Raw genomic sequence first — 21,532 nt, 5'->3', positions numbered from 1 at the left:
CTAATATGACGTGACGACCCTGGACTTAATTCTGACTTGACTTGACTTGACTTGACTTGACTTTAATTTTAATTTAATCTGACCAATTTTAACTTAACTTTAACTTTAACTTAATTTTAATTTTAATTTGACTTGACTTGACTTTGACTTGAACTCTGACTTGACTTGACTTGGACTTGACTTGACTTTAACTTGACTTTGACTTGAATCTTAACTTGAACTTTAACTTAACTTTAAATTCTAACTTGACCTAACTTTAATCTTAACTCTAACTTTAATTTGACTTAATTTTAATTTAATTTGACTTAATCTTAATTCTAACTTAATTTGACTTGACTTGACTTAACTTGACTTAATTTGACTTAATTTGACTTAATTTAATTTGACTTTAATTTGACTTGACTTGACTTAAATTTTAATTTTAATTTTAACTTAATTTTAACTTTAACTTGACTCTAACTTTAACTTTAACTTGACTTCTAACTTTGACTTAACTTGACTTAATTTTAATTTTAACTTTGACTTAATTCTGACTCTTAACTTTTAATTTAACTTCAATTTTAATTCTTAACTTTAACTTAATTTTAATTTTGAATTCTAATTTTAATTTAATTTGACTCTAATTTTAATTTTAATTTTAATTTAATTTGAATTTGACTTAACTTAACTTAATTTGACTTAATTTTAACTTCTAATTTTAATTTTAATTTTAATTCTGACTTTGACTTAATTTAATTCTAATTTAATTTTAATTTCAATTCTTAATTTAATTTAAATTTTAATCTTAATTTTAACTTTAATCTTAATTTAACTTAATTCTAATTCTAACTCCTAACTTAACCTAACCCTAACCCTATGCACCCTAACCCTAACCCTAACCCTATGCACCCTCACCCTATGCACCCTAACCCTATGCCGCTGACCCTATGACGCTCACCCTATGACGCTGACCCTATGACGCTGACCCTAACCAGAATCAAGCGGCCACGCTCACACCAGTCAGACGGGGCAGCATCAACACAGTCGAAGTAAATAAAAAAGCGCGCTTGACGCATTTAACCAGATTAGTCAAAAGCAGAGGGCGGACAGGGGGGTGATTTGGACGGGGGGGGTTGTGCAATAGCGAATGCGAGTCCGTAATTGCGGCGGATTTAAGCGATGCTTTCTGTTCAAAGGAATGGTCTAAAGAAAAGGGGCGCACTTTCTTCGATAAAGTTTCCTCAAAAGGTCTCTGCATCTTTTTGTTGTCCTAGCGCCTGGTCTGGGCACAAAGGACCCAATTGTTTGCCGAGATACGGCCCACAGCTCATTACTAATCTGCCAGCGCCGGGGTTGCAAAAGCGCCGTGCCATCATTAACGGCACCCCCTTCCGTGAAGCTAGGAAGTCTGTCAGCAACCCGCGCGGACCAGACCCAGGAAAGGCAGCACCCCCACAGCCCTCCGAGTCCGCGCCGTGGGGGGAGTCATGGGACTTTCTCTTTTCCTAAAGCTGGGGAAAGGCGGGGGGAATTTTTCAGGCTTCGGAGGAGCAGCAAAGGAAATATTCAAGGCCAGCGGGCGCTTTAGTAAAATGCCGGGCCCTTCGTAATACACATCACTTTCCCAAGAGATTTTCCCCAGAGCAGTGAGCAGATTGAAAAAAAATGGAAGTCCCACAGCGCAGACGCCTTTCACAAAAATCAGGAGGAAGCACCCCAAAGGGAGCATAAAGAAATCCATTGGACACTAGAGAAAATAAAGGCATTTCCGCCTCGCTGGAAAGAGAAAGTAAGAGTAATACGTGTAACTTTATTTTTCCCCGTACATTAGAAGAGGGCGGGTCTGACTGCACTGTGTGAAAAGAAATGTGCACGTGTGCTGGCCATCGCCCTCACCTTTCGCGGGACAGCAAATATGCGCAGCACATCTTTCATGTCGACTTCCCCTGCCTTCGAGGGGGGGCAGCCGGGGAAAAGAAAAAGAGGATGACAAAAGGAAGGGCTGCGGGTTGCCTCTGCACTTTGCCTTTCCTTCGGTGTGGCAGCGGTTTGGGGGGGGGGGGGGGACAGCCCGCGACTGCACTAGCCCACCCTCGCGCTCCGCAGTGCGTGAATACCCAAAAGGGCCCCCCAAAAAGCCAGACCCCAATGCACGCAGGCCCCCCCCTCCCCACCGCAAAGAGAAAATAGGCATAGACGAGGTTGCGCTATCGTCAGGTTGGCTCCAAGCGACTTCACGGAGGAATACAGGAGAAGCAGCAATACCGCTATTGAATTTGAAGAAGGGGAGAGAGAAAACCCCAGAGACCACACCGGCGCAAAAGTCAGCGGAAATTCCCTTGAAAACGGGTGATCAGCAACTTATCGCCATTAGTGACACTCAGAAAAATGCGGATATGAAATATTGAGAGGGCGTCAGTGTTTTCCGCGTATGAAGGCTACTGCCCCGATCGTTGTTTCCAGTGCTGTTTCTAAGCCGACCGATCAAATTCTGTTTTTTGGAAACTTCACTTCAGGAAGCCTCACAGCTTTTTAACACCGTAAAGTTTTTGAGCCTACGTCGGCCGATGATCCGCGCTGTAATTGGAAACCTGTGGCACCAGCTGGGCTGATCAGTTTACCGCTGTGCGCCACTGCCCTGCGCGAGACCGCCGGTGGTGTGTGTTTCACCCGGTATTCCAGTCGACGAGGCATCGGCATACAAGAAGCAACTAGAATGTCAGGCTGTATTCTACTCGAAAAGAAGCCCTGCACTGTCCGGTTCTGCTCTGTTTGAGTCCTTTGCTGCAAAGTGCATCGCAGGGGATCATGAAAGGAAGCTCTGGGATTGTTGATCGATTGGAACCTGGAAGATGCGGTGTATGTGTGATCAATCCATAAATCTTGACTTGATCCAATAACTGCGCAAAGAGAGACTGCGCGCTCTAGGCGCGGCAAGGTTTTCTCCCCTTCTTCGTGGCAGCCATAACAATAAAGGAGTTATAGATGAAAATGACCTCTCTGGCGACTAGCGACATCTTGTGAATTATGCCCTCGTGTGCGCTATGGTTTCACTTCACTTTTTTTCCTTGCGTATTCCTACCCCTCAGTGAGGCGATGAATTTCCTTTGGTCAATGATGGGCTACAGGAACTTGACCTTGCTCGACTTGCTACATGTCAAAATGGGAGCTGTACAAGTCTCTTACCCACCCAGAAGGCACAGTACATCATTTATTTGGCAGAAATAAAAACTTGTTCTTCGAGAGGCTCCTTTTGAGGTACCACAACAGATTCATCTGAAGCAACACTTGTTCAGTTGCAGGGTTTTTTTTCCCGTATCAGTTCTAGAACGAGGAACCTTAGAGAAGCTAACTGATTCTCGTGTGTGGTCTTGAATGCTCGCGGGCGTTCTGCCTGTATTCGTCTCCGTGACATAGTGAGTATGATAGAGATATCAGGCGCCATTTCTTTACATACAATAATGCTAACTTCTCGCATCCCTCTTCGTTCCTCCTATTTCTTTGCTGCACTTTGTTTTTCTCTCATTACGCTTTTGTTATTGGGCGAAGCTGTGCTACATTGGTTTTCAAACAGAATTCCACTCTGAAAAGTGAAATCATGGCCTCTTACGGTGTCACGGATAGTCCCGAGACTGTGGACTACAAAACAAAGTGCTGCTGCAAAACGACGGACAATGTTTACTACGCCGTTCCGAAAGAGTACTTCCGCCTCAACCAAAGCCTGGCGCGGCGCAAGCTCCTGTTGGCGGAGCCTTTCACAGTTCCTATTGATTCCAAAACGCTGGATCATCTACTTGTGCTACTGGAGAAAGCCACAATCCTGTCCGCCCAGGTTGTGGAGGGAGAAGCAAAAGGCCTCGACAACAAGCGCCCGGAGTGGATGCGTGACCTGCACAAGCGCCAGCAGAAGTTCGTCTCTGGTTGTCTCGGCATGACTTCGTGGGATGGCAACGACATCCCGTTTTATGTGGAGACGATGCCGAAAATCAACGATGTCGTCTGGGTGAAAATTACGCAGGTGAACGATACTTCCGCTGTAGTGCAGCTGCTGGAATACGGCAAGCGCGAGGGTATCATTCCTTATACGGAGGTGACTAGGCGCCGCGTCCGCTCAATGGGTAAGCTGATCAAAGTAGGTCGCACTGAGCCTGCACAGGTGATTCGAATTGACAAGGACAAGGGTTATATTGACTTGTCAAAGAAGCTGGTGACACCCAACGAAGCGAAGGCGTGTGAGGCACACTTTCGTCAAGGAAATGAAGTCCGCTCCATCGTGTGCCATGTCGCTGATCTCTGTGATATCCCGCCCATGGAAGCAATGGAGATGATCGCTTATCCTCTCTACCAGCGGGAGCCTGGCAAGCACGCGTGGACGTGGCTTTACGAGCTCAACCAAACGGAGGATGTTGAGCGGATTTTGGGCCCCCTGAAGCTGGAGAAAGCAGTGTCTGACTGTTTGATGTCGGCACTCAAAAACGCGATGCGTTTGAAGGTTTTGACGCTGTTTTCGGAGGTCGAGATCACTTGCTCTGGGTGTGATGGTGTGGAGGCGATTCGCGACGTCCTCATGCTCGGCCGCAGCTACGGTGAAGGCAAAACCCCCCAGATTCACCTCGCCGTCAACATCATTGGTCCCCCTAAGTACGGCATCCGTGCGCGCACAGACCTGAAGGAAGAGGGCATTCAACGAATGAAGGAGGCCATTGAGGCGATGGCAGCAGAAATCAAGAAGCGTGGTGGCCAGCTGAAGGTAATAATACCACCGCAGCCGCATGGTGAGGCGGACGAGGGCAAGAAGGTGTTTGACGCGGAAGATGATGATGATGATGCTGACTAATACAGTGAGCGAGAAAAGTAGTTGTGCGCAAGCTGTGGGAGAAAAGAAGACACACAAAAAAATGCTTTAAAGGATAAATAAGGCTTAATGGGAAAGGCGGGAAAAGGTCTATAGTGCAAGAGCCGAACGCTTTTCTCTATCGTGGGTGCACTTCTGTGGCAACGGTGTTTATTTTAGTTATTATTGGTAAGTGAAGAACTTTAGCCCGTGCGGCGCTTTTGTCCTTGTGTGTCTCGAAAGTTGAAGTATAAAGCCAACGAATCTTTCAAACCGACAACAGCAACCAGAGAAAAAAAAAGAATGTGCGGTGAGCATCCGCTACTGACTGCCACCGCTGCAGGGAAGAAGCTGTGCTGTTCTCAATGGCTGGGCGTTACACGTTGTCTGCAATCTGTCTACAGAAGAGGTCGGTGGATTTTCCTTGCGAGAAAAGAACCTATTGCATGACCCCTCCCCTTGCCTCTCTTCCGGGGCCTTCGGTACCTTCCAAGATAATGTAACGCAAGAGAACTCTTTTGGGGGAAGTGTGCTCCTGAGAGCAAGGAGCAGAAACGAGTCTCTTTTCTTGCAATCATTTCTCCTTCTTTCCCTGCCGTGTCCCACCTGTACTTTTTTATCGGTTTTTACGTAGTTGCACTTCAACGACTTTCGTAGATTTTCTCAAAAAAAAAAAAAGAAAGGTTGCTCATTACGCCACAGTGATATTTCCCAAAAACGGATCTCACGGTGCGGCTAAAGATGCCAGCAGGCGAAGGGGAGAAACTACAACAGGTCAATATTGACGAGATTGACACCCAGACAGGCTTCAAGAAGGCGGAGCTGTTTGTTTGGAACGCGTACGCAGCCGCGTTTCTTGCTGAGGGAGTCGAGCCGGAGAGTGATGTCGAAACTTGGGTTGATGAATTTTGCCAGAAGTCAGAGGAGAACGGCGCCTTGTTCGATCGTAACTTTGTAAAGTGTGTTTGCACGTTAGGAATCTATGCAGGTTCACGCGATGAATTTCAGCAGAGGTCTGGGTGTGGTAAAGCGACGTATGCGACGGGTGACACCTACGATGGTGAGTTTTTTGAGGGCAAAAAGCACGGGCGGGGGCAGTACACTTTTGTCAGCAAAGGGCGAAGCGAGGCCGATCGTGTGGTTTCCAAGATGGTGGAGCAGCTGATAAGCGTGGGCAAGGATCCCAAGGCGATGACGGCGGAAATAGCTACCAAGCTCCAGCTTGGCCGTCATATCGTAGAGGGGATTCTTGAGTATGGGCAACGTCCGTGCTATCACGGCGATTACATACGCGGAAAGCGAACTGGATATGGCGTTATGAAGAACAAAGATGGCACTCTCTACCGCGGGGAGTTCTTACAAAACAAGCGCCATGGTCAGGGTGTTTTCTACTACCTCAACGGCGACGTGTACTCGGGGAACTGGAAAGATGGCGCCAAGGATGGTTATGGGACCTACCATTTCGCGGATGGAAGCGAGTACCGTGGCGAATGGGTCCGGGGTAACTTTGTGCAAGGCCAATGGATACTACGAAGTGGATCGTACTATGAAGGGAAGTTCGATAAGAAGAACAGGCCCCTCGACGATGCTGCGTCGATGCACTACCCAAGCATCGAAATGGCTCAAGTGGGGTCCTTCAAAAGGGGCGTATGGGCTCCCACCAGCGCGCTGCAGGTCTGCTCTGAAGTTCCCGTCGATGGCATGGCTTGGGCCGATTGAAAGGAGCACCCTTTTGACGGTGCGGCTGCACTGGCAACACTGTGGGTTCTGTGTGTGTGTGTGTTTTTTTTTTACGTACTCGATGTTTGTAGTATTCTCGTTTTGTGTACAAGAGCCTTGATGTGATGTAGCCATGCATTCCATGGTAGAACAATATGTATATGAAAGGTAAAAGATGATCGTACACCGGTGGGTACTAGGAAGTGTGCTAAGCCGCTGTGTTGGGCAAGGAAACGGTGACGTGGGCTCCTGGTGACAGGGACACGCCACTCGAAGCGCAATTTCCCCCAGCAGATGCTGGAGAGTACAGTTTTCAACTGAGCGATTGCATGCTCTGCTCAATGCACTCTTGAGGTACATTTCGTCGCTCTTGCGCCCTTTGGACTTTGCTAATCCTCCCTCTTCCTTTGTTGCGCTTCTGTATCTATACATTGGTGTGTGAGCGCTTCCTGCATTCTGGAGCGTCGCAGCAGGAGCACATATCCATCGGCTTCGTACCGTCTCCCTATCCTCACCAAGCACTACTGCAGCCAACATCAAGATGGTCTACACACGCTGGAAGTGCGATCGCATTCCCGTGTTGCAGCTGAAGCTCTTCACGCAGGAGTACAACATGATGGCAGGTGTTGGTCTGTTATCGATGGCGTTTCTGTTCAAGCACGCAAGCTACTGCTCTGAGGAGACCGAGCGCAAGAACGGCTGGTGGGCCGGCTACCCATACTGGCGTGACCCCATTGCGCGTCGCAATGAGATTCGATACAAGCAGCTTATCAACAACAATGATGTGGACATCACCGACCCTAAGTGGACTGGCTGCTCCAAGGAGCAGCTGGAGCGCCTTCGCGCGATCGTTTGAGGGCAGCGAATGTGGGAGCCGTCACGTAACTACACTGGGACGCGTGGTTTACCAGCTGTGCTGTTTGACCCTCTCAAACTTCATCTTCCAGCCGCTGGAGTAAACTTGGCAGTAAGGAAATAGCCTCATACAGAAGCGTGTCACGTCTACCTTGCTTTGTCTTCGCTCTCTTCTCCCCATTTTGCTTTCTTAGGAACTAAATAGGAACTTCTTTACACGTGTTGAGCATAGCGAGGAAAATGAAAAAAATATATATATAATATATGCACACGCAACAGGGATGGGCCTGGTTAGAATGACAAGAGGCACATCGCTGGACGTTGGCGCTCCGAACAGGACTTCGTAGCGTTGGAAAGAGGATTCACCCGATGGCTCATGTGCGCAACCGCTGTATGCATTGTGGCCGCAGGTACGTTTCTGTGGGCGGTGGGGTAGGTGCCCTCTGCACCTGTCACCTCTTCACCGTCAATAAGTTTCAGGTGGGGTTGCTAATGAGCAGCAGCTACGTGTTACCCTGTGCGATGTTTGATCCTGTACTTTTCACTACACTTGACGGGCCGAACGAAGCTCATTGAGTTTCCCTTTTTTGTGCTACTCTGTAACCTCCTGTCTTTTCGCTTCCTTGGGGGGAAGATTTTTTTTTTGTGATCGTTGGCGACACAAAGACCTTCACGTCATTTGGGACCCATGCGCGCAGATCACGCTGTGCGACTGCTGATTATCGCGATCTGCTTGCATTTAGCATGGAGCAATGCCGCGGACTTTTCTCCAACGCCCATCGTACTCCCTACAGCCGACAAGGTTACAAATGTTACACTTCATGTGCGCACCGGGCATATCTCCATCCCACTCGAGTGGATTGGTGAGGAGAAGGTGTTCTTCGAGTACACGGGGCGCTTTTACGAGGAAGGCCACAGCGGGCCTATGCTCCCTGGACCTACGCTGAGGGTTAAGCCCGGCGGCAGAATTCTCTTGACGCTAGTGAACAACCTGGGTAAGGAGGGATTGACGGACATGAAACAAAGGATGAACTATTTTCACGGTCCAAACATCACGAATGTGCACTTCCACGGCATGCACAGCGACCCCAAGAAAGACAACCCGTTCAAAGTCGCTCTTCCAGGTGAAACGCTGGTGTACAAGATCAATATACCGCGCGATCACAAGCCTGGCTTCCACTGGTATCACACGCATACCCACGGTGCCAGTTATCATCAGCTCATGGGCGGGCTATTCGGGGCCATCCATGTGGAGGAGGGCGATTTCATGGCGACCCCAGCTCATCCCTTGCGCGGGTGCGACTCTCACATCCTCATGGTGCACCTGTATCGTCTGAAGAACTCGGAAAGGTGCGACGGGATGCCGATGTCTAGCCTTGACGTTGCAATGGGCTCCCTTCTCTTCTCCGATCCGCGCATAGTTGACCGCAATGGCAATGTGTACGAGATGCCCGCGGATCTGTTTCTCGTTAACGGCCAGCATCGCCCAACCGTGACTGTCAAGCGCGGCCATCCAACCCTGCTCCACATCGCATTTGCAGCAGGCTCGTGTTATATGAACATGTCGCTTCCCACGCAGTGCACCTTCCACCTGGCAGCTATCGATGGCACACCGGTGGCACGCACTGTCGAGGTGGCTGAGGGTTGGCAGTACTTCACGACGGCGACGCGACGCAGTCTGGCCGTGGTGTGCAGGGGGGAAGGAACGTTTCCGGTACACCACAGCGGCAACCATTCAGACGTAATCTTTTATATAAAGTCGGAAAACGGGAGCGGCACGGATGCTTGCACAGTTGCATTTCCTGCTACCATGCCGACGTACTCCGCTGACTATTTGTATCTCGAAGGCAGCAATGCGTTTTACCGCGAGATATCTTTGTCGCAGCAGGACGTGCCCATCCCGAGGCCGCACTATGTTCTTGGTCAGGGATCGGATTGTCGGTCGCTGAAGAATTCATCGACGTGCTATTATGAACCCTTTCAAGGCGAAATAGCTAGCCACGTTGAGGGCTATCACGGGTTCACAGTGCCACTGTACGCTGTTGTGACGGCGCGCGTGTACGGTGACCCGACTGACCAGCGGCCGCACCCTTTTCACTTTCATGTCAACCATTTCAAGTTTGTCTCCTTCGAGCCACGTCCCGGAGGCGTTCACGAGAACGAAACCATGGCCATGTACGGCGTACACAGTGGCGAGTTTCGTGACACAATTCCGATTTTGGATGGTGTCACTACTATTCGCTGGCAGGCTGCAACGTATACAGGGGAGGTGGTTTATCACTGCCATGCCCTTCATCATGAGGACCGCGGCATGATGCTCTCCTATCTGGTGTACTCACCGCTGGCTGATGACGGCAAGGCCGTGCAGAAGCTTGCGCAGTCGCACGTTAGCGCGTTCTGGAGCGGGCTGCTCCACTTGTGCCTGTATGTCCTCTGCGCCGCCTTCTCGCTGGTCATGGTGTCTGCTGCGGTGTTGTGGTTTTGCCCAGAGCGCGGCATTCGCAGTTTGGCCGAGGCTCGACACGCCTTCGATGCTTATTCATACGTTGGGACACCAGATGAGCACATTCCGCTTGTCCCGAGCCGTGCGTGAGCGCCGGCACTAAGGAAAAGGTCGTTTTCCCCTGTACTTTGTATATCTGCTTTGCTTTCCTGCACTCTAAGACGCAGGTATATGTCTGGGTAGGACGCAGTCCATGTGCGAATCCCAGATAGCGCTACTTTTGCCGAGCCTGCGAGGGGGCTAGTACTTGTTCATACATTCCATACCTGCTGGAGTGCTCCCTGTTCTCTCCCTTGCTCCCCCCGCTGCCTTTCCTCTGGCTAATCTTGAATGAGAGATTGATTTGTTGCTGGCACTGGAATTGCGGTTGCGTTCCCTGTTCCGCTATTTGGTGTGACTCAGTGTGCGATAGGAAGCCTGGTAGCGCTGCTTTGTCGTAGCTCCTTCCTGCCTCTCGTTTCCTCGTGTTTATCCTAACCCGAGCACTACTTGACTCGTGCTCATTGACGCGGTCTTTGTACTCTTTTTTTTTCCGTTGGTGATAGGATGGATGGAAAGCTTTTGTCATTTTACTTACCTGTCCGCTCTGCAGTACCCGCATGACACATGTGGCACACTCCGTCCCAGTCGTTCACAGACCCCCCCCCACGTGGTCCATCCTACGGGGTGACGCAGGTTGCACCACCAGTAGGCCGGGAGGGTGGATGGGGGGGGGGGGGCTGGATGGGGTGCATCCGAGTCCCCCTCACACCTCGTCCATCACATGAACGACACACACACACACACACGCGTGTTCATGATGGCAGGGGGGGGGCATGGCGGTGCAGAGACATTCAAGACCCTACCCCACCGACAGCAGCTTGCAGTGGAGGACAGGGACTTGTCTACGCCATATTTGCTGGACCCTGCCGCCACCGGAAAGGGGATCCGGCATCGGCGTGAATGTGGCGGGGAGGTGGTAGATCAAAAGAAAACGAAAATATAGAGCATGAAAAACTCTGAGAGAAGTTGAAACCAATTCCGGATAGGTGCATATTCTTGTGCGCAGTAAGGGGAGGCATCAGCTCTGAGCACTGTGTGGGCCACCTCGTGACTTGTTCGCCTCCCCTGGTGACGCGCATATGTGCCTCCTCCCGTAGCCTGCTCTGGAGCGCTTCCCAAGTCCAAAATTATCTTTGTGCTTCTCTGTGAGGAACTGACGTGTTGCCCCACCCCCCACCCCGAACAGGATGGCGGAGGGCAGAGCTGGTCCTGTAGCTTCTGCAGCTTGACACGACACTAAGCACTCACAAGAAGAGAAAGGCTGTCTCCAACTCCCCCCGCCTTTCTCGATCTTCCCTTTCCAACCTGCTTCGACCACCGGGCTGTTGCTCTTGGGCATGTGCGCGCCCCTAATCCCTCAACCGACCTGTATCATCGAGTTGCATTTGAGTGTACCTCGTTGCAGGTCTGCAAGGATGCCACTCAGTTCACACATGTAGACATATACGCGCACAGACAAGTTCGAAAAGAAAGGCACGGGAAATGGGGCACCCTGGGTGCCTCCAGGGGGGATCTGCGTGCACTGTCATCGCTGCCTTCCTGTTTTTCCTATATGCAAAGGCCACTATTTTGCCTCTGACTGATCTAAAGGGCAGGGTAGCCTCCTCAGCACCTCCGCACACCCTGGCAAGTTTCCCTAGCCTCAATGCAGGAAGCTCTCCTGATGAAGGCTGCCTGGGCTACAGTGCCGCTGAGTGCCCGAAAAGTCGTCCCCTCAGCACTGCATTGGGAAACTGCATTTGTGTCAACTCCCGTGTACAGAGCGAATGCTCCTGGGACAGTGTGCATGGATGGACTGGAAACGGGACAGGTGCGACGTTTCAGCGCTTTGCCGGGTACCACGAGAATAATTACCGCACACGCTGTGGAAGAGAAGGGTGCAGCGCTGCCTATGGTGTTCGTGGTCTCATGAGCTCCTCTCAGGCTGAGTGTCAATGTACTGGTCACTTTGCCTCGCTTGAAGACAGGTGTGTCACCTGTGCGAACGGGTGGTATGGCGACGAATGCGACCTCCCCTGCCTGTGCAACGGCCACGGACGCTGTGGCCGCTACAATGGGACGTGTACCTGCTACGCTGACGCCGAGCGGGGATACTGGCAGGGCTCGGACTGCGCAGAGTGCAGCCCGGCGTTCATGGGAGCACGCTGCACAAATGCCAACACACTCTTCACTGAACTCCGAAGTGCGGAATTCGACGTGCGTTTATCCTATGCGGGCAATGCCAAGGCTGACGAAGCGGAAGAAAGCACAATAAGCGTAGAATGGAGCCCGGGCGGGCAACTGGTGCTGGGCAAGGGAAACACTATAGTATGTGGTACGGTCGACATCACTGCATCCGGTGACACTCAGAGTGGGGAGACAGTCGCGTTCGGCTCTGCCGCGGTATTTCAGCACGCCCCGTACCCGGTGCGTGAGATGAGGCTTCTTCGCAACGGCACAGTCGTCGTGCTCACTGCAGGTACCAACGCGGGCACTCCTAGCGACTCCACTTTGAGGGTTATCGTGTGGCACGTCAGCCCTCTCCCAGAGGACGGTGAATGCGTCTTCGCACGGGTGCAAGATACCGCGCTAGACTACAGGGTAATGGGCACCATCGTTGATGCTCATATATCCGAAACCCATGGATGGGCACTTCTCTTGTCTAGCGGTGCCGTTGTCTTGGAAAACCGCCTTGGCGAAGTGCTGACTTTACCCTCTCAGTTCATTGGCAAGTCGCTCCAAATTGACGATGTCACCGGCATGGTGCTCCTTGCAGGCGTGCGCTCACTTGATTGGGGGCTCTATGCAACGCACACCACTGACAGCAGTGCTCCTTTCTACGCAGTGAGCATCGTCGCCGCGACCGCCGCGAGAAACCCGGCAGGCATCGCTTGGCGGGTAAGCACGGTGGGCGATCGGGTTCGCGTCCTAGGAACTGCGCAGGGGGTGGTGTGGGTCGCCACTGGACGACTCACTCACAGCGATGCAAGCATCGGTGAAGCGACAGGCACCACTTTTTCCCTGGAGACTTCCTCAGAGGTGTCTGTCGCGGGCAACGTGCGTGCGCTCTCCTTGAGTACCTTGAGCGACCAGGCCGCTTCGACCCTGTTTGTGTTTGTGCAAACAGAGGCATCGTTGTGGACTGTGACATGGCTGAATGAGCATGCTTCCGACTACTTCCGAAAAACTGCTTCAGAGTCGCTCAGCGTGTCCTCGCCTTTGTCCTCTGCGACGAACTCCGCTGATCCAAGACTGACGCTACGCAATCTACAGATGATCACCAACACAGCGAACACGTCACTGTTCCCGGCGCGCATGGTGACTGTGTCTAACGGGCTTCTTCTTTTGTGCCAGCCCTTCTCCTCCTCCGCTGGTGAGGGTGTGCATATTCGTCCCTTCACCGGGTACGGTGTGACGTCGCTATCGCCCAGCACAGCAGACACTGCTGGGGGAACGCAGGTGACTGTGCGGGGCATTGGTCTGCGTGATGGCATGAACTGCATATTCAACAGTGCAACGCGTGTGGTGTCAACTCTGATCAACTCGACAGCAGTACGCTGCGTGGCACCGCCGCACTTGGGGTCCTTTGTGTGTGCGTCATGCAGCGTGGAGGTGGAAGCGAGCGGCTTCCCTTTCAATGTGACAACGCAGAGCGGGGTGACACTGCACCGCCTTTCTACCCCACGCGTCTCTTCGGCCTTTGGACAAGACACAACAGGCCCATACGCCTTTGTCACATCAACCGCTCCCGTGCTCGTGCTCGGCCAATGGTTTCTGAACACTACAGAGCTGCGCTGTCGTTTCGAAGACGAGGTGAGTCGCTACGAGACGCAGGGCCACTACATAACCTCGCGGCAGGTGGCGTGCGACCCACCAAAGCACAACTACCAGCCAACAAAAGGCAGCACTGGAACGGTGGCTGTGTCGCTTGACGGTCGCGTCTTTTCTGCGCCGTTGGCGTTCACCTTCATTGGAGTTGCCTCTCGGCTGGCCGTGGCGACCCCGTCTTCTGCGACGATCGAGGTGCGCTCAGCTGCGTTTGTGGAGCTCCCTCCGATTGTGCTGCAGGTCGTGGACGCGGAGGGTCATCCTCTGCGCGAGCTGGATGGTCGAGGCGCTTCTCCTAGACAGCACAGCAGAAGCAGTAACGATGAAGGGCGAGTGGTGGTGCTCAACGCACCGTGGCTGCACTCGACACGTAAAGAAGTGAAGAATCCGCTGGATCCCTTCAGAAGCCTGGTGGTGCTGGCCTTCAGCAACAAGACTGTCAACGGCGCCGCCTCGTTTTCCGTCTACCTACAGTACCCGCTAGCCAGCGTGGGGGCTCTAGAATTCACAACAGAAGGCTTGGGATCCGTCCAGCTACTGTACTCGGTGATTGTGGGCGACCCGCAAAGCATCGTGATCGCGGTGCAGCCAGCGCCGCTGTTGAGCTCGCGGTACGTCAAGGTAAGCAGACAACCGATTGTAGTTTTCAAGGATGCTGCTGGCAACACCGTGAGCGACCGGGCTGTCATTCAGGCGAACACGGGTGGGTACGTGCGCGCCGTATACTTCAACGGCAGCGACACTGTAGAGTGCTTATCAGAGCCGGTGGCGGAGAGCGGGCTCTTGTCGTTCTCGGGATTGGAGCCACTCGGGCTCTTTGGCCAGGCATACACCGTCATATTCTCGGCGGAGAAGTACACTTCCGTTTCGTCAAACCCGATGGCGATGGCCGACTGCCGCCCAGATGAGTACGGGCAGTATAACACAACGCTGTGTCTCCCATGTCTCCCGCACACCTCGTGCAACGGTAGCTACGTGGTCAACGTGACAGACGGCTACTGGAAGGGTGGTACCCTGGTGTACGGCGTGTATGCGTGTCCGCAACCACGCGTCTGCCGTAGCGGGGGCTGCGCCACAGGCTATACAGGGGTACTGTGTAGTGTGTGCAGCGGCGGCTACGGTCTCACTGGATCTCAGTGCGTGCAGTGTTTTTCGACAGCGGTCAACATCACGCTGACCGCGCTGCTGAGCATTTTTGTGCTAATTTGCGTGTTGTGGCTCACATTCGTAGCGTTTCAGGTGCTGGGACCGCGCTGCAGCGTCGCACACTGCGTCCGTGCCGCCCTGAACTTTGCGCAGCTGGTCAGCCTTGTCATTCTGCCCTTGCCGGAGCTTCCGGAGTACGTGCAACAGTTCACGGTTTTGACGCGGCTCTTGTCCATGGGCGATGTGCTGCGATTGTCCCCATTTAGCTGTCTTTTCAAACTTGACGCAACGTCCCGCTTCGTTTTTGAGTTGGTGGCCGTTGTGGTGGTGTCGCTCTTGCTGCAGGTCACATCAATGTGCGCTAATGTTCTCTTTGAGAGACACTGGGCCCGACTGCAGAAACGACAGTCGTTCTTGCGCCTTTTCGCACCCTTTACTTCCGAGGAAGCCTACTACAATCGCCTGGCAGAGCTGGGGTTGGACGAAGAGCACGCATTGGCTCAGGTAGCGGTAACAGAGACCTTAGACCCGCGGCAGCGCAGGCTGCGGGACGCGTACGCTCTGCTAGACAAAAACCGCTACGCTATCACCGCCGTGGGTCAGCTGCCTCATTCTGTCGTGCGAGAAGCAGCCATGCGGTCGCTGCTCGGGGAGAGGGCGGAACTGCAGCACTTCCTGGATAAATTTGAAACGTACGTCTCCTGCAGTGACGGCCTCTCCACACTCACCCAAACTGCCTCTAACACGTCCACCACGGGTGCAGCGTCACTGCCACCGCAGCCCAGTGCCGATAACCACTTGAATGGTGTGGACGTCCGACGGTCTACTGCTAACGACAAAACCGGGGACAAGACCGACCGCATCCCCGGAGAAGGGGGCATAGCAACTTCTGTCCGGGCTGGTGCCATCACGCCCAAGGAAAAGCGAGCCAGTTTGGATCGCCCACAATCTCCGCCACAGGGGCAGCAGCAGGGAAGGCACGGGTCTGACGACGATGGTGATGGTGGTGTCGGCGTTGGCAGGGTCTTGTCTCTTGCCGTAGGGTGGAAGCGCTTCGATGGCATCACGGCGATGCCATTCAATCTCTTTGGCACCCAAGAGCTTTTCAAGCCGACGCCGACCCTTCTCCATCCTCGCATTTTACCACAACTCGCACCGATGAAGGGGGAGGAGCACGTGGCGCCGCTGCGTTACACACGTGATACATCCCCAAGTTTTCTGTGGCCGCCGCTCAAGGCACAGATAGTCACATGCACACTCACCGTCTATCACTACTTTTACGTCGCTGTGCTCGAGTACAGCTTCGCGCTGATGCGGTGCGACGAGATCGTTTCAGCGGCAGTAGGGGAAAACAGTAGCGCCTCCGCGCCCGCCATTCCCCCCTCTTTCTCATACGTATCCCTCGTGTCGGACCGCTCTGTAGAGTGCAATCGTAACACCTACAGCGCCTACCGGTTTTGGGCTCTCTTGTTAGGTTCCGGATTTGCCGCCGCGGGGCCACTGTTGCTCGTGTGCTTCTCAGTCTGGCAGCCGAGCACCGCGCATGGTGGACTTCCCGGTTACACCCGTGAGTGCTGCCTCACATTGTATGCTTTGCGTGGCGATTACCTCTGGTGGGAGGCATTTCTGCTAGCGTGTAAGCTGCTGTTGGTGATGTACCGCACGCTGATCCCTCATATTCACTTGACCGGCCTTCTCACATTCTGGACGATCAGCGCCGTTCTCGGTCTCACTGTTTACCTACAGCCCTTCTACGATTACCTTTCACAGAGTCTGCATGCGATCACCTTTCTTATCCTCTCGTTCGTGGCGGCATTTCAACTACTCCCGGCCTTCTACTACACCTCTGCAATGCGTGAAACGAGTGAGTCGCCTATAGAGCTTTCGGCAATACAGCACGCCAGCGGTGTACTTGTGGCGTTTTTATCGTGCTGTGCTTTTGCCGTGATGATGCCTGTAGTCTGGACGGCCATGCTCCCACGAAATCGATGCCAACTGTTCGACGCGGCTCTTTACCACCTTGGAAGCGGCGCCGAGAGTGCGGACAATGGCGCTTCAGGTCAAACAACAGCAGCGCGACGGCTCTCCACCGCCTCGTCACCACTTTCCTTCGCGCGATACAACATTAAGCTAGTGCAACAGGCGCTCCGCGGGGCCGCCACTGCCGAGAGTGACAAGGACGAGTGCGACAAGGTGGACCTGGAGGTGCAAATTGTACAAGCAGTACGAGGAAAGGCGTCCACGAAGACAGGGCGACGCAGCTCCTCATTGTGGGTGGATTGGGGAATGGTGGGTGGTGTCGTCGGCATGGCGAACCACGAACATCTTTTCTTCCGCTTTATTGACAAAAACGAGGTCCGCTCACAGACCGATGTGGTACCGGCAGCGAAGAGCATGACCCCAGACACCACCCCTGAGGCAACTGCACAGTCACCGTTGCATATCCTCGAGGAGGAGGTGGCGGACGAGCTTGCCTCCCTTAGCGAGCACCTGCGCCAGTTGGAGCGCTTTGTGCAACTGATGGAGAAGGCGGTAGAGCGACGCACCACAAGTGGGTGAAATGGGAGAAGTGATGCGTAGGAAGGGGTAACAACGCCTGCCTGTCTGTACTCGCTAGGGTGTGGCCTTTGTGACCGCTGGCTTCGCGGTATCGTGGCGGTGCGGCGCCGAGAGAGATTCTACGTCTTTCTGTGTCACACCCACTCTCCATCTCATTCCGTTGGTGTTGTCACGTGTGTGTGCATTTTTTGTATCTCATTCTTGAAAAAACGAAGCAACCGGTTTAGTAAAGGCGAACGCGAATTGATTCCATTCCGGTCTTTCTCGCGCTCACACTTGCCCTGATGCGATGCTGTTGGGGGTGTTTTTTTTGGGGGGGGAGGGGCTCTAGTGTGGAGGGAGGGTGACGAGGCTCCTGTCTCTTCTGCCTGTATGTGTGTGTGTGTGTGTGTGTGTTGACGTATCTCTTTCCCCTTCACTCGTTGTGGTTTGATGGGTTGACTGTGTTCCGCTTTCTCTGCAAAGCGCTGATTCGGGAAAAATTCACTCGCCTCTCTCCCCTCTCCTCTGTGTGTGCTTTCTCTCTGAGAGGCGGTTCATGTGCGAGTGGTGGGGCAAGCCATCGCCCACATGCGCTGTCGAAGAGAGGTGCTGTGCGCTACCTAAACACGAATACACACAAATATGTAGATTTGTGTGGAGGCGCATGTTGTCGCTCTCGCTATTAAGCTGAGTGTCTTCTTTTTCCCTCCTCTGCTGATTGTTTTTCCCTTTTTCTTCTTCTGCCCCCCTCCCCCCCCCCCCCCCCCCCCAACGCGTCTAGTCGCCAGGAGACATCTCTGGGATGGCGGATAGGACGCTGGCCAAGGCGCCGCTCCGCACCCCCGGCGAGAAGTTCCGTTGTCGTGTGGATGTCGAAGACGTCATAATCAGCGTCGAGGGCGACGCGACCTCCTCGACGACAGGGCTTTTTTGGGAAGAGGTTCGAATGGCGGGCATCTTCAATGGCATCACGCAGCGTACCCGATGGATCACATTGCCAATTGCCATCGACGAGGCCAAGAAAGAACTTCAGAAAACGGGTGCGCCGAGCGGCGGCCTGCTGCCTCTGCCGTACACTGCTTTCAACAACCTCTCCTACGAGGTGGAGTTCACTGCTGGAGAGGCGACACAGATGGAAAATGCGCGTGGAGGTCCCTCAGTCACCGCACCTGTGCGGACCGTGAAGCCGAAGCGCTTCCACTTGATGGAGTTTGTGGTCGAAGCACAGAACCAGCAACGCTTGTACTCCTTCTCCGGCGGTCAGTCAGGCGACCAAGCGCCAACAAGCGGCAACATGGAAGCCATATCCGCCTCGCTCAACAAGGGGACCGCAAGGGTATCCGCCTGGACTCGCAGTCTCATCTCGAAGCTCGGCAGTACCCTCGACGCGTCACACAGCTCAAAGGTGCACAAAAGTGCGGCGCCCCTGGCGTTGCAGAGTCACGCAGGTGACGATGTTGGCGTGCATGAAGGGACATACGTGACTGTCGTGAAGAGCATCGACGCGAGCCATGCCTACAACAGTCCGGGGGGACGTCAGCGCTTCTGCTTCGTGGTAAAGCCAGCGTCGCGGGGTGCGCCAGAGGGCGGCACTGGAACCCCGATGTCACTAGCTTTCACCCTCGTAGCACACTTTAGTCAGGTGAAGAGTGTGCCACGCGACTTCCATAACTTCGCCATCGTAGCGGATCAGTTCGTGCTTGACTTCAGCAAAGCGGCGAGGGAACTGCCGTCAGGCCCGAAGGGGGTGCAACAGCAACAGCCGATTGTCGGCTACTCATTCGGGTACACCGCCAACACCTCCTCGAACCCCGACGGACTAGAAGCTGCGTCACAAACAGTGTCAGTGGCAGCCACCGTACCATCCAATGCATCTGATGCTGAGACGGTGGTGCGGGTCATTGACTTTGACCGGCTTCACACAAGGGAGGACGAACGCCAACGAACGGCGGAGGACTACGAGAAGTTGCCCACGTCGTGCTGTATCGTCTCTGGTCCGATCAGCAGTCGACCAGCCAGCAGGCTTCGTATGGGCAACCGCATTGTGTGCGAGTCACGCTTTAAAACCTCGCCAGATGGACTCTGCAAACCCTCTTTCAAGTGCCAGTTCGCTGTTTCGTTGATGCGTTACTACGGTAGCAACGGTGAATCCACCCGTGAGGCGGGGCCCCCAATCGACCTGGCTGCGCTTCTCAACCAGGAGGTGGTGCATCAGCGCATTCGCGCCATCAAGTTCAGTCTTGGAGAGGTCTTGTACCTCCGACTCCGCCGTTTCTGCTTTGCAGAACCGGAGCTGCACCGGGCGCCGTTGCTGATGCCGTACGATTACAACAACAGCGGCGTAGACCTGGTGGCTCTCTCCTCTCTGTCTGAACCGCGGATATCACTGCACTCGCAGTCGGAGCAGCGACGGTACGAGCCGCAAGGCGACGACACTCGCGCACTGTGCGCCGATGAGCATAGGATAAGACGTGGCAGCAATCCAGCGGAAGCCACGCCGGGCCCACCGACCTCTGACTCAGTGCCACCGTCTCCACAGAACCAGAGGAGCGGCAGCGGCAGCCCCCTAGCAGCTGCGCGGAAGCCGGAAAACCCGTTCCTTTCGCTTGAGCCGAAAGAGCCGCTGGCAATTGATTTCGGCAGCTCTGAAGCCAGTGGGCCAGTGCACACACCTGTACAACCATTCTACACGACCATGCCCACCACTTCGAGCACCTGCAGAGGTCCCGGCTTTGACTTGAATCTCGACACTCCGCCGGCATTCGAGATTACGCTGACAGAGCCAAACCCCTTATTCTCTTTGCAACCGCAAATCGCTTCAGGCATGCAGACATCTGGCACGAGCACCGATGCTCTCTTCAGAGTCAGTGTAGAACGCAACCCGTACGACTTTGGCAGCCCTGACGCACCGAATGACGAGGGTGGTGTCATTAATGTGACGACGTCCGCCTTTGAGCTCACACCTCTCTAGCCTCTGCATTCAAAGTGGAAGGCATGCCCCCCACACTAATCCGCCCCACCTTGCTCCGTTCCCCCGGTTTTGCCCCCCCCCCCTCCCCCCTTATCCGCCAGACGCTACCGTGTGGTGTCGTGGACCTTGGGGAATGAGAACTGCGTATTGTTGCGTCATCCCCCCTTTTTCCGCGCCTCTCTTTGGTTTAACAGATGTGTACGTTTTTAGCACAGCCGTGCTGGTGTTATGATCGACACCGGTAAAGCCGTATGCACACGTGCGGATGCATTGCATCATGTTGTTTGGCGTGCTGTCTATTTTGTCTGTACTTGTGTAGAGGGCGGCGATGGTGGTGCGATATGTGAACAAAGGAAGACATACACGTGAGAGAAGAGGGTATCCCGGTGTTGGCCTACCGTCAAACTCCCTCTTCTCTGCTGCCTCTTTTATCGGTGCTTGGGTGTCATTAGGCAGCGTCACTTTACTTCCCTCTTGTGTTATCACGAGTCACTCCCATTCATACCTCCATCGCAAGTCGCCCCGTCCCGTTGCCCGTGGCATTTTCGCCTGATTTCGTTTTGTATGTGACGATTCCATGAACCCAATCACAAGCACACACCACGCATACACAATGCAGCACTTCGACGCATCCACGTCTGTGGGTAAGATGGAAAAATGAGAGCAGAACAGCGTGCTCGGGGTGCACCTCTCTGAGACCTAGCGGTGGTCATAAGATTTTATTTTATGCTCCCCTCCCCTACACACACACAGACAGACAGACAGAGAGAGAGAGAGAGCGACCACTGCTGCACGAATGTTTGAAGATGCTACTCATTCATGTATCTCGCCATTCCCGCTCTCCTCCTCGGCTGTGAAAATCGTTCAGCTCTTCGCGTCTCCCACCACTCCCAGAAACCCAGTGTGGGAAAAGCGGTGTTCGTTACACGGTGGGCGTTGCACTTACGCCGCCCTCGCCAACGGCGCGCGACGGACCCCCCTCCGCCCCCCCTCCCCCCTCGACACACTCACACACACACACACACACACACTTTGTTGGGTGCACAGCTCACCACATACACCTCATTAATAGCGAAACACCAAACTGCTTGCTACAGTTGGCACCACGCTCTGCCCTCCCCTCCAACCCGAAAAG

The 21,532-nt window shown here is 53.6% G+C and overlaps 4 protein-coding genes across 4 annotated transcripts; all 4 read left to right on the top strand.

The window, feature by feature from the left end:
• Positions 1-3,577: 3,577 nt before the first annotated feature.
• On the top strand, positions 3,578-4,816 carry JKF63_07785 (uncharacterized protein; the record flags this gene model as incomplete). Its single annotated transcript, XM_067903716.1, has 1 exon — positions 3,578-4,816. One exon carries the CDS (start codon positions 3,578-3,580, stop codon positions 4,814-4,816), a length of 1,239 nt encoding a protein of 412 aa, XP_067759916.1.
• A 738-nt stretch (positions 4,817-5,554) lies between these two features.
• On the top strand, positions 5,555-6,532 carry JKF63_07784 (uncharacterized protein; the record flags this gene model as incomplete). Its single annotated transcript, XM_067903715.1, has 1 exon — positions 5,555-6,532. The coding sequence occupies one exon, from the start codon at positions 5,555-5,557 to the stop codon at positions 6,530-6,532; it is 978 nt and encodes a 325-aa protein (XP_067759915.1).
• Positions 6,533-7,073: 541 nt separating this feature from the next.
• Positions 7,074-7,388, top strand: JKF63_07783 (uncharacterized protein; the record flags this gene model as incomplete). Its single annotated transcript, XM_067903714.1, has 1 exon — positions 7,074-7,388. One exon carries the CDS (start codon positions 7,074-7,076, stop codon positions 7,386-7,388), a length of 315 nt encoding a protein of 104 aa, XP_067759914.1.
• A 687-nt stretch (positions 7,389-8,075) lies between these two features.
• Positions 8,076-9,980, top strand: JKF63_07782 (uncharacterized protein; the record flags this gene model as incomplete). The annotated part of the gene is made up of 1 exon (XM_067903713.1): positions 8,076-9,980. The coding sequence occupies one exon, from the start codon at positions 8,076-8,078 to the stop codon at positions 9,978-9,980; it is 1,905 nt and encodes a 634-aa protein (XP_067759913.1).
• Between the last annotated feature and the right edge of the window lie 11,552 nt (positions 9,981-21,532).

This window comes from Porcisia hertigi, chromosome 3, assembly GCF_017918235.1.
Source record: "Porcisia hertigi strain C119 chromosome 3, whole genome shotgun sequence".
NCBI lineage: Eukaryota > Euglenozoa > Kinetoplastea > Trypanosomatida > Trypanosomatidae > Porcisia > Porcisia hertigi.
Note: the sequence above shows the minus strand (reverse complement) of the source record. Positions and strands in the feature narration are given on the sequence as shown.